Below are 24,756 nucleotides of genomic sequence, written 5' to 3' on the forward strand. Positions count from 1 at the left end.
TTAGCACCAATTGAGAACTAGCTCAGCACCATCTGAGCACCAGTGCAGTAGTACCACCTCAGCATGACTCAGGTGCACCTCAGCATGACTCAGCACCATCTCAGTACCAGCGTAGCACCATCTCCACATCAGTGCACCACCACCATCACATCACCACCTCACCACCAAAGCAGCCCCACCTCAAAAGCAACTCGGCACCAATACCAAACCACTTTAAGATTAGCTTAGCATCACCTCGCACAGCCCCAACTCAACATCACTCAGCACCACTTGCGCACCAGTGTAGCACCACACCCTAGCATGAACCAGCACCTCAACATCACTCTGCACCACCTAATCATCACCTCAGAATCAACTCCTCATCAGTTCACCAACAACTCCGCATCAGAGCAGAACGATCTCAGCATCAACGCATCACAACACAAACATTAGAACAGCACTATTTCCAGATCAGTGCACCACCAGCATCAGCAGAGCATCACCTCAACACAGCACTAACTCAGCACCAGCGCAGCACCACCACATCTGCATAACTCAGCACCACAGCATCAGTCAGCACCACCTCTGCATCACTGAGCACCACCTCAGCATCACTCAGCACCACCTCAGTGACACTCAGTATCACCTCCACACCAGCACACACTACCTCAGCATCACTCAGCACCACCTGAGTATCCTTCAGCATCACATCTGCACCAGCACACCACCAGCATTAGCACCGCACTGCTTCCTCATCAGTGCAACACCACCTCAGCACCAGTGCTGAACCACCTCTGCATCAGCACAGCACTAGCTCCTCAGTGTGCAGCACCACATCAACATCAGCAGAGCATCATGTCAGCATTAGCACAGCACAATATCTGCATAAGTGCACCACCACCAGCGCAGGACCACCTTAGCAGCAACTTAGGACCCATGCAGCGTCACTTAAGCATTAGCGCAGCCCCACCTCGGCATCAGCACAGCATCACCTCAACACAGCACCAACTCAACACAATTTAACATCACTCAGAACCACCACAGCATCACTCAGCACCACCTCAGCCAGCATAAACACAGCACCACCTCCTTGTCAGTGCAACACCAACTGTGCATTGGAGCAGTACCACGTCAGCAACAGCACCACACCACCTCCTCATTAGCACAGCACCATCGCCACATCAGTGAACCACCACCTCAGCACAACACCACAACAGCTTCACTTAGCACCAACCTAGCACTAGCTCAACACCACCTGAGCACCAGTGGAGCAGCACTACCGCAGCATGACTCAGGTCCACCTCAGCATGACTCAGCACCACCTCAGTACCAGTGCAGCACCACCACAGCATCAGCACAACACTATCTCCATATCAGTGCACCAGCACATCACCAACTCACCACCAGAAGCAACTCAGCACCGATACTGCACCACTTCAAGATCAGCACAGCATCACCTAAGCACAGCACCAACTCAACATCACTCAGCACCACCTGAGCACCAGTGTAGCACCACCACCTTAGCAAGAACCAGCACCTCAGCATCACTCTGCACCACCTCATCATCACCTCCGTATCAACTCCTCATCAGTTCACCAACTCAGCACCAGCGCAGCACCACCTCAGCATTAACACATCACAAAGTAAACATTAGGACAGCACCATTTCCGCAGCAGTCCATCACCAGCATCAACAGAGCATCACTTCAACACAGCCCTGACTCAGCATCACTTGGCACCACCTCAGCACCAGTGCCACACCACCACCTCCACATAACTCAGCACCAGTGCGTCACTCAGCACCAACTCTGCATCACTCAGCACACTCTCAGTACCAACTCAGTAACACTCAGTATCACCTCCACACCGACACACACTACCTCAGCATCACCTGAGTATCATTCCGCATCACATCAGCACCAGCACACCACCACCGCAGCCCCACTTCAGCATTACTTAGCACCACCTCTGTGTGCACTCGAAATCTGGCATCTGTTGATTCTCTCCTCGCGCCCGTCCACTGCTAGTGTTATAATTCAGATACTATTTCTCAATCTCAACCCTCCCATTGATTATGTCCTTCCATTCATAACAACAAAAAGCTATAATAAACAAGTATTACAAAAGGCAGAAAGAGGTTGCCATCATTGCAAGGACAAAAAAACTAGAAGACATTTTTTGTTAATTATTTTTTTAATAGAGTCATTCAATTGTACATAGTGTCTTCTTTAAACTCCACTACATAACACCCCCAACACAAAATACCATTCCACATACTTATAATCCATTATACACAGTGCCACTCCACATAATTCCAATACACTAAAAAAAAACATAATTACTATCCACATAATACAACTGCTCCTCATATCACTTAATTCCACTACACAAATCCACACAACACAGTTTCACAACTAACAAGTCCAATCCAAACCACATAATTGGTACACACCACATACATCCATTTCAATCCATAAAACATAGGTAAGAGGCATTTACATTTACAATGCAATAACTCCAACTCTTTTCTTTTTTCAAACACACAGATCTAATGCGGAGCTCCAACCTATTTATTATTTCCATCACCAAAAACTCAAAGCTATTCACACAGTTGCATGCCATACAATTCAGCTCCACACTTGTCAAATCCACACCACATAATGTAACACCAAATCACATAATACAACTCAACAACACAATACACCATATACATCAAATCCAAACCACACAATTCCACATTGTGCCACAAACTTCAACAGTACAACACATAATTAAACTGAACTGCTTACCACTCCACAGCACACAATCCCACTCCACATAATGCCACTACACTGAATGCCACATAATTTCTAACCATATATTTCAACAGCACGCCATGCCGCATGATGCCACTACACAAATCCACTCCACACCACACAATTCCATAACTAACTAATTAAACCCATATAGTTCCACTATACACCACATACATACTCTCCGTTACATATAAGTAAAATATATTGCAGTTTACAATACCAATAGATCCAACTCAAACAAGTGAAAGACTGATTGCATTTCCAAGGCTTGTTCACTATTGCAAGGAGTAGCTCCCCAATAGGCTATCATTGGAGCTGCATTGTAACATTATACAAGTGCAACTTTCAATTGGGAACAGCTATAGGTTTGGAATTTAGGTTCTCTGAACTCGAAATTTAATAACACACCTTTTAGTAAAGGTGTTTTTTTAAACTTTGTGTTTGAAAATGCCACATTTAGAAAGTAGCCATTTTCCCATTCAACCCTTCCTGTGTATCTCTGCCTATTTGTGTATTTGTGTCTGGTTTTGGAGGGACAGGGTTGGGGATGTGCATTCCCACTAGAGAGTCACCAGGGGGGTGGAGGTGTGTCCTGCCTTTCCTGGGTGACTCATAGCCAGGCTGAATAAACCTTTCTGCATTTAGAGTGGTGGGGAGAGATTTTACTAGAACTTGAATAGGCTCTGCAAAATTCTGTCTCCACCTCCAGTAGTGAAGCTGGACTAGGGAGGGCAGAACTGTTTTTTACTGAGCTCAGAGGCTTTCTGCCTAAAACTTCAAAGAGAAAAGTAGTATAAATGTTGGAGCCCTGACCTCAGAACTTTAGAACACTTTTGGACTAAAGACCCTGCCAATAAGAAGAGCTGGAAGAGCTGCCAGGCGGTGTACTGCCCCTTTGCTGGTTGTTGCTTTGTTGGGTTGCCCTGTAGTTGCTGCTTTTGCCTCGGAAAATGAAAGGACTGAGCTTTATTAAATCTTGCTATTTTTCTTCACAGGCTTGAAATAGAGCTTGCCTCCTGTTGGAAGTTTCAGACACACCAAAGACTTCACCATCCTCTGGGTACCCACATCTGGAACTGCGTGTTTTAGCTGCCACAGTGGAAAAAGCAACCCAACGTGACCTGTTGGCACCACAACACGCACTGCTGCACTGCGCACCGCAACTCTTGTCTCAGTGACACCATTACTGAGCCGCTGCTTGAACAGTGATCTATGGGCACCACACCCAGCACTGCCTCACTTCACACCGCCGCCTGGAATCCCCAATGATGCCGCTCCATGCCGTCCCATGCTGCCGCCTTGGCCCATCAACACTGGTGTCATTAACTCCAGATCGTCTACTGACAACAGCGCTTCAACCGTGACCTGCCAGCACCACAGTGAGACCTGCTCCACTTCGCACTGAATCCCTGGTCTCACCTACGCAGCTGGAAGCCATCACTGAGTAGCTGCATGCACCATGACTTGAGGGCAACGCACTCGGCATCGCTGCACTTTGCACCACAGCCTTGATACCTGCAGACATCAGTGCTCCTGACTTCAACCTCAAGGAGTTTGATCTGCAACACGTGTGACTTCAAGGGTCCGATGACCCATGCACCGACCTCCAACACCTGCTGACACCGCCTCTTCAGAGCTCATCGCAAGGTCCACGACACCATGCATTTCGAAGGTACTGTTTGCAGGTCTTCCGACACTGGATATGGCTCGGGATGCCGGGGTTCACCTGAACTGTTGGATTTGTTTGCTCACAATACTGTGTATGCACCGGAAAGAGCTATCCACTTCAAGGAACTGTATTTTAAGTCTATTTTTGCAATATTCATATTTTGATTACTGTACGTTGGATGTTTAAAGTTTTGGCTTGTTTTACACAGATAAGTATTGGCTATTTTTCTAAAACTGATGTGGTGGCCTTTTGTAGTGTTTTCACCGTATTAATGTGTGTTATGTGCTGGGGTTATTTTAGGAAGTGTAGTCCTCTTACCCTGAGTAGAAGGAAGGGTGCCTGCTTGGACAACTAAAGAGCCCATAAAATCAAGTGTCAACCAGATGCTGAAAAATATTTAATGTGATCTTTCTAGTTTATATCGAGCTTAAAAAGGTGGCAGACAAACTTGGGAAATAATGGTCACTGTCTTTGTAATTAAATATATTGGTCACCAATAGACCTATCCGATGGTGAGGACGGTGGAAGGTGCTTCTAGTCACTTTCCGGATTTGTTATATTGCGCTCTGATTTGGCGTCCTCGCAATCGGCTAGGTCAATTATCCCTGAAATACAGGAGGGTTGCCATCACTAGAGCACTTTGTTAGAACAGTGCTCACCAGTGGCGGTAAGATGTGAGCCAGCACCTTATAACCTATTAATATTACCACTCTGAGGATAATGATCGCTCATTAAAATTGAGTGAGGAGTGAAATTATATAGCAGTGTGCAAAACTTGTGTGGTGAGAGGCTATAACCAATGACAATATTAGAACATCTCCCATTGAATGTACAATTCAAATGACTCATTAGTAAAAATATAATATTAGTTAAACGTAAAATCATTCAATTTAGCCCCATAAATATTGTGTATAAAAAAGGATTGCTCCATATCATGTGTGTCCACTATACCACAGACTTTTTAGATGGCCAGTCACAAAAATGGACATTGAAGTTGTCACCCCAAAGAATAAAAACCTCTTTCCCTTTGCAGGGGCATATAACTTCAACTTCATAATCCAATTGAAGAAGTATATTCAGTATGTAATGTGAGAGAGCATTATTATAGAGATTGACAAGAGGAAAGTGTCTGGTGAGTTGCTTGTCTGTTGATATGATCGAATTATCATTAGGGATGATCAGTGAAAGGGTGGTGACATTCGCAGAGGCCAGTTGTGTAATCTGCTATCCCATAAAATGTTGGCGTGATGTATAATTTACAGCACAAGGAGGCGGAGCTCTAGCTACAATCTGGCAATTAAAGCTAGAAGTAAAGTGTGATTTCAATACTTCTAGAAAGGTGGCTTTAGATTGTTCCACTAGAGGGAACCTCAAGGATAATGTGTTCAAATAATGCTTGACTAAAGGTTCTAAACCATGCATGGAATTGAGTAGTATGAAAACAACAATGTCCCACTGGTATTAGTTAAAGACAATTAATAAAGATATGTAAAATACATTATCTAAAAGGAAAACAAGGAGTCTCTATGTAATTCTGACAGGTGCTAAAAGCATCATTTTATGTATAAAAGATTTTTGGAAAAGGAACAAAATTATAATTAACAGTTATAGCAGCACTGCAGTATATAAATCACAATAATTGAAGAAACAACCCAACTTGTACAAGGTCCTCTAGGTGTGACAGTGAAAACCAAGATAGCGACGCAGGTGACAATGTGCAACAGCGTGAGTGGCGCAAGGTGACTGGTGAATATATATACAGTGTATTCTTTAGCATACGGCGGTTCCAGATGGATTAGAAATTCAATTTTCAGATATTCAAATGTTCAACCGCTTCGTATTTCACGCCAATATTTGCACTGAAAGGTTGACGGCGTTTCAATACAGATAACTATAGGATCTTCATCAGGACTGGGGCGTGGGCAGTGCTGGTGGTCGAGTTATTGGTAATCAGTCGCCGGGTTGCGTGGACAGCAAGTGCTTGGATCCAAGCTGTACTTGAGCTGCTTGGCCCGGGTTTGAGTGATTGGGTCCCATGGCAATCCCAGGGGCGGTCTATCTGGGGGAACAAGAATCTCGGATTCCTCCCGAATCAGAGATTCTTGTTCCCCCGGATAGACCGTGAGGCTGTCTTTGTTAGAGATTGATTCTCAACTAGCCGTCCACGTCAGGGATCGGCGCCCTGGCAACTAACTTGTTCCACGATCGGGAGTCACTTCTACATTTCTGACCCTGGTCTTCACCACTAATTTTAATACGTGTGTGTTGGGCTACAATGCTGCCAATCCCGCCCCTGGGATTGCCACGGGACCCAATCACTCAAACCCTCTGTAAAGGGTGCAGAGATCCCTTTGATCAAAAAGAGTACCCCAGCTAAGCCTCAATATCAACCAACTCTGATATTGCCTAAAAATAATTCTTTATGGTCAGAATTCAAGCCATGCAATGCTAAAATTGTTTCAACCATAAAACCAAATAATCATTTCAACAATCCTCTACCTGCAAACTGTTGGTCTTCAGTAAACCATCTGCTCATTCCCTCATAGACAAAGATTATTAATACTTCACTATTGCAAGGCTCACTACCTGACTGCCTAAAACCCCTCAGACCTTAACAACTTTAGCCAGTGCTAGCCTAAGTATTGGAAAAATGTGTACAACACCTGAGCAAACACATCTCTGAATTCGACCTGCTGTATGACTACCAGTCAGAGTTTAGACCAAAGTACAGTACTGAAACAGTAATTCTGCACATTATGGACAACGCTATACATGCCCTTGACTGCAACGAAACCTGTCTCCTAATCCTGCTCGACCTCTCGTCTGCATTCGACACTGTAAACCATGCCAAAATCCTAGAATGCCTGAAAGAAACAATGGGCTTAGAGGATACAGTCCTAGAGTGGTTTAGATCCTTCTTGGAGAACATATTGCAAAGATTCATATGGAACCAAACACTATCTGCATCATCCTGAAATCTTATTGGCGTATCACAGGGTTCAACACTATCCCCTGTTCTATTCAATCTTTACGTAGAACCACTAACAGAAATCTTACAACAGGCAAACATCTCCTTCCACATGTATGCAGACAATACACAGCTCTATATCAAGATCACATCGATAGAAGAGATCGGTATCATGGACCAGGCATTAAAGAGGACTGTCCATTGGCTAACTAGTAATCACCTCAAGTTTAACACCCATAAATATGAATTCATTCTGATTTCCCCCCAGAAAGGTGCTACTAATATCATGGAATGGACCAAGCTGATCACTGCGCCAAGCTGTGCTGCGAGGCTTGTAGACTCAACCAAATCCCTTGGAATTATGGAAAAACCTGAACATGCTAACTCACATTAACACAGTGGCAAAAAATGCCTGTATCCATTTAAGCTAACCCAGAAAACTGAAACCTTGCATAACTAATTAAGAGCTTAAAACAGCAGTCCAGGCATTAGTCATATCGATCATCAAGTACGGTTGCACAACTCTAGCAGGTTTACCCAAGATTTCAACAGCACCACTAAAAGCTTGTCTCAATGCGGCCACAAGACTTATAACAGGCTCCAGAAAATTCAACCACATCTCCCCTCATCTGAAAGTGCTAAACTGGCTGCCTTACGAAGCAAGAATCCAACTAAAGATGGCATGTGTCACTCACAAAGTGATACACTACAAAACTCCAATGTACCTAGCCCAGAAAATCACACTTTCAGGAGGATGCAGAGTTTCCCAGAATCATGGAGATCTATTGCTCAAACCATCCCTCTTCCGAAAGAAAAGAACCTATGACCGTGCTTTTTCACTTGTGCAGTACCAACAATTTGGAACGCTCTCCCCCGAACATTAAAATAATTTCATAATTTTCTGCTTTCAAAAATGAAGCCAAGTCCTTTTTTATGAGAACATTCCTTCAATAATTTCAGCAGATTAGACACTATTAGATTACCTTCCTGTTCACACACCTGCTAATACAAATCGATCCTTAACAATTGTTTATGTCTTGTGTATGTGAGTGTGAAAGCACACATGTTTCTCTTTCGAACCAATGTATAATTACTTAGGCTCTTGTAGCACAACTGTCTCTATCTAGCAAATTTCTGTACACTGGTTTTTCTTTCTAAAATTGCACGTCAAACATGCTGTTCTAAGTTTAAAGCTATGTAAATGTGAAGCGCTCTGATACCCTACTTAGGTTATGTTCGCACTGTATAAAACACCATATAAATAAATAAATAAGTGAGCAAAAAGAAGTAGCAAAAGAGTAACAAGACAGAAAAGACAATGAAGGCAACGAGAATTGGCCCGTCCCACCCTCCCTCCCTTATTGAGGCACTGGCAGGTGCAGCCATGTGCAGCCTGACCTGCTCTTGGCCCGGTCATTGCCAGGCATGCACCCGGGCAAATCCCGCACTAACAAATTCCTCCTGGGGTTAAGTATACCCGCCTGGGGAGCTGATCACTGGCCCGCCTTCTCCAATGCAGGGCACAGTGGGCTTGGCAGTCCCAGCCCTTCCTGCTGCACAGCCTCTATCTCACACACTCCTCTGCATAACTCATCATATCTGGAGCAAAGTTGGAGGAGAGGGAGAGTGAGAAGCTGAATATTAGGGGCACTGAAATGTTCATAGCAAGAGGCCTAAACTGGTTTTTGACCCTACTAATACTTCATTGTCTTCATGGATCTTCCTACTTTCACATATTCTAATACATATGTATATGTTTACATATATGCAAAAAAGAAGCAGAGAACGCTGGGTAGTTCTCAAGTTTAGGAGAAAAGCAGCTCCTGTATACAGCACTCTCAACACCAGTGACACTCTAGATTAACACAGTGCCATCCACGTCGAGATAATCCTATGCTTAAAGTCTTTGCTGTAGAAATGGCAAAATGCTTTGTCCCTTTCTATCTCAACAAGGATGGCACTGTGCTAACACTATGCTTAAAAACTTTGATAGAAATGCAGAAATTTGAGGTGAGCAGATCTAGAGTGTCGCTGGTGTTGAGAGTGCTCTATACAGGAGCTGCTTTCCACCTAAACTTGAGAACTACCCAGAGTTCTCTGCTTCTTTTTTGAATTATTTATTTGTCACTCTACGCCTGAAAGGGTATTTTTGTGATGTTTACATATATGTAGGTATGTGTACATCACAAGACAAGACTGGATAGACATAGTATTGTACATGAGCCGTAAAATGAAATTTAGAATCCTTTTTGAGTGAGGTGAAATCTACTGTCTAGAGATGTAATGTTCTCTGAAGAAGTGAGTCTTTAAATCTTTTCTAAAGTGCAGGAAAATAAGGACAGTTTAGATATTGACGATGAGTGTGTTCCAGACATGCAACATACATGGACAAAGTTTGATTTGTGCATGTTTTTGTTTCTTTTTCTTCATTTTGTGTTTACAGTTTGATGGTGTAGTGGATTCTCTTAAGGTGCCATACACATGAGGTGTTTTTTACTCAGACTAGTATGCACGGCTGACAATTCGGCTGGTCTTGTATGATAGTGCTCAGGTCGTGGATGAGGCACTAGGATTTTTCAAAGCGGATAATATGGTTGAAACACTTCAGACTTTTGAAGAGACAAGAAGCCATAGCACGGTTACTTACAATATGGTGTTGAGTAGACCATAGAGCAAGTTGTAGCGTCCATTCAAGTGCAACAAGACTTTGGCTTGGACTGCTCTTCTGAAGTAGGTTTTAGCAAGAAACAGTCACTTTCATCAGGAGTAAGAAAGCCAGTACCCTTTTCATATAAATAAAAGTGAACTGGAATTGTTGGCATCAGCTAGAGTTTTAAAGCTATTCAGATTCATTTAGGGGAGCCAAGCTTTATTTACCGGATTGTCTGTTTCTTTGATCAAAACAAGGAATTCCAGCTTAATCTGATTTTCAGAAAGGTGCCGGACGTACAATTCTAAATGAGACTGATATGTATGTTCAGTAGAGAAACAGAGAGGGTGTGAGAGAGAATGAGGTAAGCCACACGGAAATATTATCAGAAACTGAGATCGTACATAATTTGTTTATATCAGAAAAGGAATAGGGACAAACTCTCAATAGGTGAACCTAAAAGGATCATAGCAGGACTAATGGAAAGAAGTAGGGGATATAAATCATTTGGTTTGTTTTATAATAAAAAAATAAATCTTTATTCGGGTGCAATCACAACCACAAAAGATGCAATCATGCATTAAAAATAGCATCAATGCAATTCAATTATTAGTAAACGTGGAGAGATAAATGTCACTCAGTGGCACTGCACACATACAAATACTGGATCCCACTGCTCAACACCAATATCAGAAATTGGGTTCTTGGTTAATGGGGGTGGATTCCCCTCCAACGCAACAAGCACAATCTTTGTCAGGGTGAACCACAAAAGTCACTGAATTAATCTGTGATCAATCCTATAGTAGCTTGGCACAATACAGTCAGGCTTAACATAGAGGCAAAACATAAAGTATGTATGCAACACACAGACAGTAATGAACCGAAAACACAACACAAGGAAAAACACGAAACCAATTTAGAAAAATATAGTACATTTTAATAAACAAAGTTATATCAGAACAAAAATCCAATGAGCAAAACCAGAGAAAAGCAATTTTTAAATGGAGCAAGGGTCGGTACAGGGATCAGGCTATTCCCACTGAAAAAAGTTACATTCTCAAATTCCAGCTAGAAGAGATTCATTCTAGGTGGAAGGGGTGGAGTGGAGAAGGGAGAGCGTCATGGGTGGTCCCTGCGGGCTTTCATTGCTGTAGCATGGAGTGAAGATTTTACATTGCCAGTTGCTGTAGCACGAAGAGTCAGTTGGGCAGCGTGATTAGTCGTTACCAGACCTTCAGGAGGAATTGTTAAGGAATCTGGTCAAGTAGTGCAGTAGTGATTTATGGTCTGTCTGAATGAAGAAAAAGACTTGCCCATTTTAAACTCTTTTTCTAACATCTGCAAAGAGATTCACCGAGCCTTGACCTGAGATAATGTTAAAGTTATTAGCTCAGGACCTAAATGGTTTGACAAGAACTGCTCAAAGGCCCATAAAAACTTGACGATAGCAATAAATTCTAACCCAAGGCTGAGATGCGCAGTTAAGGCGGCCTGGTAGGCATATGCGCTAGCTTGTAAGGTAAGATTGGGTGCCCTGAAGAGAGAAGCATGGGATAAGGTTAAAGAAGCCTGCGACACAAGGAATAGTGCAGACTTCTGGAGGGTAGCAAATCAGCCTTTATTTAATGAGGGCACAACAGTAGACTTATGTGTTACCATACCTGTGCAGAAATGGGAAAAGCATGTTGGTTGCATATATACTGGAGATTGGGAATATACTTCAACCTCCTGCCCTATTATAAAAAATACAGCTCACTTTTAATTAGAAAAGATGAGTATAATGGAATTGTCAGCAGGGAAGGCTCCAGGCTCTGATGAGGTTCCTGTTGACCTTTTTAAATCATGTAGAGATCTTTGGGCACACCTGGTTACACAACAATTGAATGCAGCAGCCCGTGATCATATTCCAGTCTCGTGGAATCAATCTATCTTAATACCCGTTTTTGAAAAGGGGAACCGTGCAGACCCAGCGTGCTTCCGTCCGATCTCTCTGATAGATGCAGAAGTAGAGGTATTGGGTAGGGGTTTATTGAGGCGTTTATTAGATTGGGAAAATGATAACAATATAGTATCTGATATACAGTATGGATTGATGCCCGAACATGGACGATTGAACAGAATTTGAATCTATATTTGATAGATAGCAGGTATACGGTGCCTAAAAAGGAAAGTATATACTAAGCCTTCATGGACCTCAGCACAGCATTTGACACGGTGGTAAGACCTGAGCTATATGCTATGCTGAGGGACATGGGGATGGATGAAGCTATAGTTGCACTTTTGCACAACCTAGATTTGGGGCTCGAGGCAAGGGTAAGAATTGGCCCATCAGGAGAATGCACTAAGCACTTTAAGCTGGTTTGTAGTTTAGCTCCTTTTCTTTTCTTTTTCTTTTATATAATAAATCAATTAAATCATAAATAAATCAATTAGATCTATTTTTGAGGGAAAACTGTAAAGACATCCCAAGGATTGGATGCAGGACAGTACCCACCTTGCTGTACGCGGACGATACCGTCTTTATTCGTCGGAGAGCTATTGGCTTGCAATCTTTACTGAACCATTTCTATGAATTTATGGAAATCTGGGTCTAAAAATAAATTTTACCATATCATATACCATGACTATAGGACCTAGATGTGTTAATGTTCTTGGGCATGAGAAGGGACAAAGGCGTGTGCTGTATCTGAAGGCCTGCCACAAGTTGTCCATTTCCCAGCACTGATCCTAGAAATGTGCTATGGTAAATTTTCAGATTGAAGAGCTCTATTGATTAGCAGGGAACGCCTTATCTAATAAATGTTAGTGATACCATAAATTCATGAGTTACTGATACCAATTGGGCTTCGTTTCGCTGCTAAAGTTATTTGGGATAATACAAAATTGCGAGATGCAAATGAAGCATGTGTAACATGAGAAACTGTGTAAACTCTGCAAGAGAAGTAATAACGAGCACCATTGCTGTAACAGACATTGAGTACTTGGAAAAGACGCATGTATTGTCTGTAATCAGAAGGAGACATGGCCTGCCTGTACATGCTACTGACACAGGTAGAAAACAAAAAACATGTGTTAGGACACTTACCGCACTGATATTCTGCTGAGTTTGTTTAATTCGTTCTATTTCTGGAGTCTCACTGACGGCAGTCCCAGCTCCCACTCCTTCTTTGTAAAATACCTTTGTTAAATACATGACATCATCATTTAATTAATAAATCAGGCTAATGTTCAATCTCTGCTCATTGATGTACCCATTGACATGTACACCAGGGAGAGTCACGAAGGAAAAAGCATTTGATTGTTAAGTAAATAATAGGTAAAGAACGAAATAATCGTGCAGTTTTCTTAACCTAAGGACTAAGAAGTCGGATTACAGTAAGAATTAAACAATATCCCAAAGCAGCTTGTCTAAACTGTATTGCATCAAACTGTTTTCATAAAACGTCATCATACGTTGTCATATAGCTGCTTTTAGTTTTCTGTTAGTGGTAATGGGCTGTCTATTTTTCCAATGTATCGGAGATATATATAGTGTACACTACCAAAGGACATGTGCAAATCTCGAGACTAGTTGTTTCCTGATTACAAACAAATGAATACGTCTTCTGCTCTCTGCTGTTATTAAACTCACGATGACTGACTCACTCCCCAGTTCCTGCGCATTCTAACCCATGGTGCATTTTCTTAGATGTTTTCTTGGCTTCCTCATTCTCAAAGTAATATTTCTCTAAAAAACAATAGAAGTAATTTTTGACAATTGATGTGGGTCAGCCTACTTCGCCCATTGAGTTACCTGCTTTTCCTCATTAACCATTGCTTGGTTGGCCTGAGCATTAAAGCAATGACATTTCACACATGATTTACATTCTGGTATTAGACTTTCCATTAGAGATTTGGAGATGAGGCATTAAAGTAGGCAGTTGTGTGATTTTAGGTTTTACAGCACTACAACTACTGGTACATTGTCCATCATGACATAACTGGGTGTTCAGCAGGGCTACACTTCCTATGTTTAAACATGTTGGAAATTGCCCTATTTGCAAGGTTATCCCCAAACCTTTTGCTTCTTCCTTCTATTTTTCCTGACCTATTTTTGTTGGCTATAGGACTCTGAGCACTACCATTGCTGATCAGTGCTAAAGTGCACATGCTCTCTGTAAATTATGAATATAATTGGTTATCCATGATTGGCATATTTGATTTACTGGTGAGTCCCTATTAAAGTGTACTGAGTGTGTCAGGGCCTGTAAATCAAATGCTACTAGTGGGCCTGCCACACTACTTGTGCCAACCACATGAGTAGGCCTGTAAGTGTGTATCAGATGTACCACTGTAGTGTCTGTGTGCACAGTTGTAAACTTCCATGTCGACCTGGCAATTGCACTCCCTGCCAGGCACTAACCGTCCCTTTTTTTACATGAACGACACCCCTCAGGTAGGCCCAAGGTACTCCCATGGGCAGGGTGCAGGTGTGAAAGGTAGAACATGTACTGGTGTGTTTGACAAGTTCTGATAGTAAAATACTGCTCATTTCGTATGTCACCATTGAAAGGCTATCTGTATCATAGGATAGCATGGGAGATAGTTTGTAACATATTACAAGTATAACTTCCCATTGGGAAGAGACAGAGTAAAAAAGTTTAGTAAGGAAAATGCTACTTACCAGTATGCATCTGTTCTTGGCATGTAGAGCTGCAGAGTTACACACTGTGCATAGTTCGCCACCTAGTGTTGGGCCCGGATGTTTGCAGTTTGTTTTTGTCCTGAAAAGTTCTTTGGAAGTCACGAGATAGGTGACTCCTCCTTTGGACCACATTTTGCATGGGCATCGGCTCCATCCTCAGATTGTTTTTCGCCACTAGGGAAAGGATGGAGCTTTGCAAGAAAAGGAAGGATGTCCATGTAAACTGTATCTAATTAGGATAATACTGGAACAGACAAGGGTAGCCGGGGAGGCGGGTGGGCATGTGTAACTCTGCAGCTCTACATGCTAAGAGCAGATGCATACTGGTAAGTAGCATTTTCCGTTCGAGGCATATGAGCTGCAGATTACACACTGTGCACAGATTGTATAGCAGTACCCACTCTTAGCGGCGACCACCCCTATCTGTTGCAGTAGTTTAAAATAATGAGAACAGTCTGGCCCACATTAGCTTGTTGTTTGGTTTGCACATCTACAAAATAGTGTTTTGTGAATGTGTGCAGTGTAGACCATGTAGCTGCTCTGCAGATGTCATCTAGGGGAATGTGCCCTAAAAATGCCATTGAAGTCCCTATTTTCCTTGTAGAGTGGGCTTTAGGAGGAACAGATGTGTACGTTTAGCTTTGTGGTAACAAATCTGTTTGCATTTGACAATCCATCTAGCTATCCCAGATTTTGATATGGGATTACCCTTATGTGGTGGTGAGAAAGAAAGTTGTATGGTCTTACGAAAGGGTTGTGTTCTCTCGATGTAGTATAGCAATGCTCTTTTGACATCTAGGGTATGAAGAGCTCTTTCTGCTACTGTCTGTGGGTGCGAGAAGAAAACGGGCTGTTCCACAGATTGATTGAGTTGGAAGGGAGAAATGACTTTGGGCAGGAATTTTGGATTAGTACGGAGAACGACCTTATCATGATGCATTTGCAAGAAAGGTTCTCGAATGGTTAGTGCTTGTAGTTCACTAACTCTCCGCAGAGAAGTAATAGCTACTAGGAACACAACCTTCCATGTTAAACATTGTAGTTCACATTTATGTAAGGGTTCGAAGGGAGGTGCCATTATCCGTGTGAGAACAATGTTTAAATTCCACACAGGTGAAGGTGGTACTCTGGGAGGAAATATTCTCTTAAGGCCTTCCATAAAGGCTTTAATAGCAGGCCCTCTGAACAGAGATAGATGCTGTCTGTTTTTCAGATATGCTGCTATTGCAGCAAGATGCAGTTTAATAGACGTAAAGGCTAAGTTTCATCTTTGGAGGTGCAGTAAGTATCCTATGATGTGTTGAATAGACACGTCTAGGGGATTAATATTGTTGTTGTGACAATAAATTGCAAAGCGTTTCCACTTAGCTGCATAACATGCTCTAGTGGTTGGACGACTAGCTTCTTTTATGACATTCATGCAGTCTGGAGGAAGGTTAAGATATCCAAATTCTAGGATTTCACGAGCCAGATCGCAAGGTTGAGCTGAGCTGGGTCCGGATTCCTGATCTCTCCATGGTTCTGTGTTAAAAGGTGTGGAGACAGGTATCATTTTTGGTGCGGTACTACAGACAGTTGCAGCAGTGTGGTGTACCACGGCTGTCTGGCCCACGTTGGAGCAACTAGGATGAGGGTCAGAGAATGCTGCTGTAGTTTGCGTACTACTAGTGGCATGAGTGGTAGAGGTGGAAAAGCGTACGCAAATCTGTTTGACCAGTTCATCCATATTGCATTGCCTTTGGACAGTGGGTGGAGATATCTGGCGGTGAAGCTTGGGCATTTGGCATTTTCGTGGGTGGCAAAGAGGTCTAAAGATACATTGACATTAGGGCCAAATAGGTGTTTCTCATCAAATGGCTGATTGAGGATGGAATTTTTCACTTCAGGTTTGAAACCTGAAATACGTAGCCAGGCATGCCTACGCAGAAGAACACTAGTATTAATTGCCCTTGAGGCAGTATCTGCGGCATCTAGGGCACAACGAATGGAAGTATTGGTGATATTTTTACCTTCCTGTATGAGTTGATTGGCCCGGTTTTTATATTTATCTGGTAGATGCTGCATTATGGATTCTAGTTCATCATAATGTGCCCTGTCATATCTTGCCAATAGCGCTTGAGTATTGGCAATGCGCCATATGTTAGCTGCCTGTGATGCTGTGCGCTTACCAGAGGAGTCAAGGAATTTAGATTTCTTATCTGGTGGTGAGGCCTCACCTGATGTTTGTGAATTAGCACGTTTACGTGCATTAGATACTACTAAAGAATCTAGTGATGCTGGACCTCTAATGTAAACTGGATCTGTAGGGGCAGCTTTGTATTTTTTCTCAATGCGAGGGTTGAGGACCCGAGCCCTGACAGGATCTTTAAATACCTCTGTTGCATGCTTAATGACCCATTTAAGCAATGGCAAAATGGCAGTGGACCTTTGTGTAGTATCAAAAGTGTCTAATAAGAAATCTTCCTCCACAGTATCGGTTTGCAGGTCAACAGGACTAGTAAGTTAAAACCTATAGGGTCCTTTGGTGGGGAAGGCCTGGAAGGATATACATCGTCTTGAGGGACGTAAGGCACATCAGGGGTGTTATAATCATCCCATGGATCAGGTGACTGAGGGGGACTATTGGTCCTACTGGGTCATGTACACCCCACCTGTGTCATCAGAGTCTGTATTTACATCATCATATGGATTAGTGGATGGTGTAGGCGAATGATGTGGTGGAGGAGATGTAGAAGGAGGAAAGGTATAGGGAGGTGGTGGAGAAGGGACTCTTAATGGAGAGGTTGCAATGTCTCTTTTCATTTTTGGAAGAGGAGGAGTTGCAGGCGCCACTAGTGGTCTCTTCTTGGAGCAAAGAGCTAGTTGGCCAGTCTTAGGATCCTTTAAAAGAGTCTTTTGAGTAGGATCTGGTGTAAAAAGCTCTTCTATGTAGGGCAGATCCTTCTGCGTAGAAGTTTTCGGTTCCGGAGGTTTTTTCGGCACCGACTCGGTAGCTGGTCTAGGGTCTTTTGGCATAGAACTATGACCGTTCGAAATGTCTTTTACCGGAACGTGTTTTTTCGGTTCCGGGTGTTTTTTCGGCTCCGACGCACGTGAGTCGGGACCTTTAGGCGGGTTTTTACTCGGCTCCGAGTGCGGCTTTGGCATCGATGGGCCGGTGCCAGTCTTCGGTGCCGAGTGCTTGGGTGTCCGAGCAGCGGTCGGCGTGGCTAAGGAAGATGTCTTTTTCTTCTGTGTCGGTATGGGATCAACACCGGGAATAGGCTGACTCGAGCCTGAGCTGCCTGAAGGCTTAGTAGCCTTCTTTGCCGGGCCCGAAGGCAGGGCGTGGGAAGCAGTCTCTCGGTGTGCACCCGGGTCCGAAGGTGAGGGTGTGACCAAAGCCTTTTTTGAGGGTGTCGAGGAAGGGTTGTGGTCGGCGTTCTTACTTACGACCCGTTGAGCTGGAGTGATGTCCTCGACGTCTGAGACTTCGGCATCAGAGGAGCTGGCACTTTCTTTGGCCCGCTGGTGTTCTCGAATGTCGACGCCCTCTTCAAAGATGTCGTCGGGGATCGAAGCTGACTAGCGAGACATGGTTCTTTGAGCTCGTCGGTCCCGAATTGTCTTCTTGGAGCAGAAAGAGGCACAAGCGGAACAGTCTTTGGCCTCGTACTCCGGTGAGAGGCAAAGGTTGCACACCTCATGTAGATCTGTGTGGGGAAACTTCGACCCACATTGAGGACACTTCTTGAATGGCGTCCTTTCCATGAGCCAGAGAGTAAGGACCAGGTAGGCCCAAAGGCCTTCGTCGACGACCGGAATCGAAGACTTCGAAGTGGTGACGAATCGCGTTGATGGGGAGGGCGATCGAAACAATACCGTCGAACTGAGGTGAGGATTGCGCGCCAAAGGAAATTCGGTTCCAAACTGGAGCACCGGAAACACATCTGAGCCCGATGGCGGAAAAAAACAATCTGAGGATGGAGCCGATGCCCATGCGCAATGTGGTCCAAAAGAGGAGTCACCTATTTCGTGACTTCCAAAGAACTTTACAGGACAAAAACAAACTACAAACATCCGGGCCCAACACTAGGTGGCTATCTATGCACAGTGTGTAATCTGCAGCTCATATACCTCGAACAGATTGTTTTTAAATTATGTGTTTGCAAATGCCACTTTTAGAAAGTATACATTAAAAAAAACAAGGGAACCCCAGTATTAAGACCAGGGGTGGTTAAGTATTTTGCAAAACAAAGGTCTGGATGAGGCCACCAAAATCCTCGTGTGGCCTAGGCCACTAAAGTATTTAAGATAGCGTTAGTCAGGTTTCAACAAAGTATAGTAGGACTGGTTGTGCAATATATGCTCGGAGACAAAGTTTTAGTATGAACTCACATTCATTAACAGCATAAACGGAGTGTCATTGCATACATCTTGTAATAGTTCAGGGGCTCACACAACATGCGTGAAGTGAGGGGTGTTTTTGACATTAAAAATTACTAAATAACAACAATATGTAAAACTACAAGTTAATTAGTGAAAGTGATAGAGTTTTAGTTGTAAGGATCAACGGCGTTTCAATCTCATGAATGTGAGATCATCATCAGGACGAGACAGGTGTAAGCAGGTAGAATCAGGGTGGGCTGATTAGCCAGTGAAGGCAGGCATCTGTGAATTCAATTTCAGAGGTGGGGAAATGATCCGATCACTTGAAGTAGCGAAATGAGTCTTGCCCGATGCCTGGCAGGAACAGTTAGTCAATTTGTAGGCGTATCATGGGGGCCGGGTCGGGATTAATTTCAGTCAAATAAATCCTTGCAATTACTTGCACTAGATGCGCGATGAGTCAGCATTGATCGGGAGCAACGCTGACTCAGCGCATCTCGTGCAAGTGGAACCTTTACCAGGAAAAAAGCTGGAAAACTGGAAGGAGGAGTGCTGCCCCTTTTGCTGTGTGGGGTTGGCCTGCAGTCACTGCTTCCGACAAAGAAAGGACCAAGACTGGAACTTTGCTGTTAACCTGCTTGAAGAAGAATCTCCAAGGGCCTTTGGGTGCTTGTCTACTGTTCTGAATTGTCAGGGACCCAAAGACTTCACCCCCAGCTCCCCAGAACTCTACTCATGAGAGTTATGACATGCCTATTCCAGTTTTGTGTCTCTGGAGGTTGTTCCTGCTGTTGGGAGCTGGAGGAAACTTGAAAGAAGCAAGAAAAGCAATCTATGATGCTGTCAGTGCTGCCGCAACCTACACCGAAGCCAGGGGCACCAATCGTGAACTGCAAGACGCACTACCCGGCTTGTACCACAGCTCCGACACCCTTTGACACATGCTAACAACTGCAGTTATTGGCATTCCCGACATCAGCACACGCACGGACTCAATCACCAGCAGGGCCTGCATCCTGTTATTGGGGAACTGATAACTGCCGAGGGTGACTTCATGAACTCGCTGACTTTGCTTCGTCACTGAAACTGATGCCTCACCCCAGACGCAACCGACTCCCCCTGTCCTGGATTCAAAAAGTCGCCTTCTCCTGAACACAAAGCCTCGTCTCTCACGCAGCAGGTCAGGAGCCGGCCTCGACCTCGGCACAGACTTCTCACCTCCACAAAACTGTGCATCGTCATAGACTTCCTTTCCAAAGGCACTGTTTGTTTGGGGGTGCCTACTTTTCCGTTCTCGATGTCGGGCAACTCGTGGCCGGAGGCACACAATGGATTTATTGCTGTCACGATGTCGTAATAGCCCAGGTAGAGCTATTTGTTTTCTACAAACTTTATTTTGGAAATAACCGTTTAGAAGTGCTATTTTACTACATGTATGCTGGATTGTTGTTGTTTTGGTCCTGTTGAGTTTAGATAAAGATACTTTATTTTTCTAAACTGGTGTGGTGTCCATTTGTAGACAAAGATACCTACCTCTGCCAACTAGAGACTCCGTGTTCTAACAAGAGCACTTTGAGGGTCCCCTGTTACTGCTCCTACCATCCACACTTGCCATGCCTAGACCTCAGAGTATCTGTCCTGCCGCTCCTCCTGGCAGTCCTCATTTATTTTACTTAGGTTATTAGCCTGCCTAGAATTGTCCTTTAATTATACTACTGCTTAGCACCACCACAGACCTAGAAAAGGCTAGGTTGTGCAACCACCATGGGCTTAGAAACTATTAGTGTGTGCATCCTCTGAGAGAGACTAGAAACACAGTTGCAAACATGCTGTGAATTGCAGACCTGACTGTTGCGGGGATTCTGCTCACACACAGAACTATGCACAAGAAAACAGGACCTCAGTAAATAGGGGGTACCTCCTACCACATTAGTACCCAAAATCCCAACGACTAGCAATAGTGTCTCATTCGGTCTCCTACAAATATCAAGAAGCTACCAATGTTTAGATAACCCAGAAAACAAGCAGTCCCGACTCACCTCAGAGACACAGGAACAAGACAATCTTTTGCTCTCTCGTACATTTCCACATTAAGAATAATCAGAGCCATCTCTTGGCCAGGGAAGCCCTGTATGAAACAGTATGCAACAACGAACAGCAGCAAAATGCATAAAGGTAGCATCATCAGCATTGTTACAATACCATAGAATACATAAGGAGTCGTCATTTTACAATGACTGTGAAAAAGGCGAAACAATTAAGCCTAATCACCTTCTCGTTGGCAGTAAGAAGTTATTTTATATAACAGAACATCGCTTGGCATTGTTTGCAGACCCCACACCTGAAAGCCTAAACACAAAGGTTAACATCATAGGAACAGCATGGCTCAGCTCCATGGAACAGCTTTATTTGAGCCACATAACCCCATATAACATGACCATAAATCTGTGCATGCTTTCATATACAGCCAGTAATGTCCATCAGTGCACATGCTCAATGTGAACCAAAACTATAATTATACTTATGGTCTGAAAAATGGAGGCGTGAAAATTAGAACAGGAAAAGGGTATGGCGAGCTCTGTTAAACCCTGTCCTGTGACTACATTGGATAACTATTTGGTGTGCGGAAAAATGAACTGCCTAAGGACACTGGTACAGAAATTATTAAGGGTTTGGACCCCAGTAACTGAGATTTGAAAGAGGATAAAAAATGTATTGCTCTTTTGCATGAGAAGTTGCACATGTTAGAATTAATGTTTAATGTTCTAACCTCGAAAATAGATTATATGTCAGGCTTCCGAAACTGCAACATATCCGAAAGAGGGTCTGAGTCTTCTTATTCAAGGGCTTTATGCAGTGAGGCATAGCCCTGGCCAAATAATAAGTTAAAATCTTCTGAGAAGAGTGCAGGTATAAGTAATGATTTTGAGTCAGCTCTTAATCCTGTCCTTCTGATAAGTAGTGATACAGTCTGTGGCATTGATGCTGCAGTGTGGACAGATGCAGACGAACCTGTCCATGAACTGAAACTAGTCATTTGGTGATTTCTGAACTTTCATCTATATGGTTTATTCAAGGGTTATTCACTAAAAAGGATTCATTTCCAAAGGTATAATTTCACTGGGCTAAAGAAGATAATTCCCTTTAAACTTTGATTCTCACAGCTTAAGTTATGCTTATTAAATACTTTTAAGTCGAAAATTAATTTGGTTAGAACATTTCTTCAAATGTGATACAAATACCAACCGAGATAACTATTCTGCTAATTCTGTTTCATTCATTTGTTGTGGTCAATTTATCTGTTTCCAAGTTCAATGACTTAAAGATAGATTATGCCTAAGCAAATCTATTTGGTAATGAATAAATGCTAACTATTTTCTTATTCCAGGTCCCCTAAATTTTCTAGTCCCCTTCAGCACAGTCTAATGAGACAAATGTGGTAGCTGAGGTTGTTCTGGGAAAATCTTTTGAAGTAGAGTTTTATTGAGGGCCAGCATGTCTGTGCTACAACAGAAGCAAACACTAAAGGAGGAACCATGGGATAGATTAATTAATATATGTACCAAGGGGGACTCTAGGGGCTTCTGGAAGATAGTCAAGGGTAAGGATATGTCTCTAGATGCCCAAAAGGACATGGGGATAAACATTTCATAAGAACAGTGGCTAAACCACTTTTCTGATATCTATTCACAGGATCCAAGCAGGTATAAGGAAAGGGATGAGGATCTAATTGAGTTCCCTCTAGCCTTAATATTTGAACTGGACAAAGTATGCGATGCCATTAGGATCAGTTATGCCAAAAAGGCTCCTTGGGTCTCATTGGATCCCAATGGACTCATATAAGTTAATACTCAATGTTTGGCCCCTCCATTAACTAACAGCCTCAATGCAGCTGCAGCCAGAGGAATCCCATTGAAGTGGAAGTGTGCCAACTTTGTTATATGGCCGATAGGGTAATTGTCAACATCGCTAAGTAAGCATAAGCTCTGCTACCATGATGCTGCTTTTGCGCACGTTACTCCAGTGCTTTATTTTGTACAACTCTGTTTATGCCTTTCACATGAGAACTATTTGCTTTGCGCATTCTTGGTCTGTTCCTGGAGTTTAGTCTGAACACGGTGAGCAAGGTTGACAAACAATGCCCCTTGTTATTCCGTTCTGGTCAGTCCCTAGCAACTAGACAAAACATGCTAACACAGCTGCGGCTGCTGGGATATTATGGGGAGGCATGTTGGTTTAACCACATCGATGCTATGCATTTTCCCCTCCTGTGCTGGGATTTACTTATTCCCATGTTTCATGACGAGCTGGGCTCGTCATGAGCGTGCGAGGAGGCTACCTCATGACGAGCCCAGCTCGTCATGAGCGTGGAAGGGGTTAACACACACTTGGAGAGGGAGAAGAACCATGCGGTTCCTATGATGTAGATATACCATCTAGGTACCAAGGTATGGGGTCTGCTGGAAAAGGCCAGAGATCTTCTATTATATAATAATATTTCTTCTTACCAAGGGGAGGGTGGTTTGGACTTATTGTCCTTTAATCACTGTCTTTATAAGATGACATCTCCCTTCATAATATATGGACTTGCTACCATGCTAACTGTTTAGGACTATGCATTTTGATGCTGGTAGTGACTCATATATTGCATTATAGAGCACAATAGTTATAATAAACATTTTAAACTATACCAGTGTCTCTTTCAATTCTTATTGTGGACAAGTACGAGTGAGGGAAAGGCTACGTCTTGTTACCACGATTCCTGAGAGAGTCAGGAGTGTTGTGTTCTGAGGTGTCTAATCATTTGCATCTTTTCTGATTGTTTTGGAGAGCGAATGAGACACTATAGTTAGTCGGTCCTGGGATTGTGGGTACTGAGGCAGTAGAAAGGCTTATGCCCTATACACAGAGGTCCCGTAATACTGTGCATACTTCTGTGTATGTATGTGCACAACCCCTGCAACAAATTGAACCAGTCTCAAAACAATTGGACCTCCTGAACCCTAGCTGCTATATGCTGATTTCTTTTTTAAATTCAATTTTAAAGGTGGCTGAAAGAGTTATTTTGGGGTGATTGGAGGAATGCACCAAAAATAACAATATTTTAAGTCCTTTTCAATTTGATTTTAGGGAGGGCAAGGGAACAATGGAACAATGCCTAAACCTAGAGCTGCTGATCGGGAAACATGTGGTGGCAAATAAAAGCACCATCGACTTATCATTTATGGACCAAGGCGGCACCTTTGACCGACCCCACAGGTCAAAGATATGGTCTTGATTAGAGGATATGGGATTGCCTAAAATCCTGTTGTATTTTTTACGGGCTATGCATTCAAAGATAGCTGCTACTGATAGATTTGGCCAGGAAGGGGAGTGTTGCATCCACTTAATCTCCAGAGAGGTATTAGGCAGGAGTGTGTTTTGGTTTTATAGTAATGGCTATCAAAATTGTACAAAGATACAGAGGAAAAAGAACGGGTTCTGTCGGAAACTGCTTGGGGTTGACCCCACCTACTCAAGTACCTTTATCTATGATGAACTAGGTCTGGAGTTTGTAGAAGATTTTGTAAAACTTGCCCCAAGACTTTTATGGATCTCTGTGTGGTGTATGGACCACACAGCTTTTCATAAGGCAGTAATCCAG

At 43.2% G+C, this 24,756-nt stretch overlaps 1 protein-coding gene across 12 annotated transcripts in view; it reads right to left on the bottom strand.

The window, feature by feature from the left end:
- The window catches only part of NEBL (nebulette), an 874,906-nt gene that overhangs the window by 131,579 nt on the left and 718,571 nt on the right, over window positions 1–24,756 (bottom strand). For 10 of the 12 annotated variants that reach the window (XM_078663756.1, XM_078663754.1, XM_078663752.1 and 7 more), the window contains one exon: window positions 13,146–13,238. The exons of the other annotated variants lie outside the window; for them this stretch is intronic. In XM_078663756.1, the coding sequence (XP_078519882.1) occupies window positions 13,146–13,238 (93 nt within the window). The remainder of the gene's footprint in view (window positions 1–13,145; window positions 13,239–24,756) is intronic. 12 annotated transcript variants of the gene reach the window in all.

Source organism: Lissotriton helveticus, chromosome 10 (genome assembly GCF_964261635.1).
Source record: "Lissotriton helveticus chromosome 10, aLisHel1.1, whole genome shotgun sequence".
NCBI classification, from domain to species: Eukaryota; Metazoa; Chordata; class Amphibia; order Caudata; family Salamandridae; genus Lissotriton; species Lissotriton helveticus.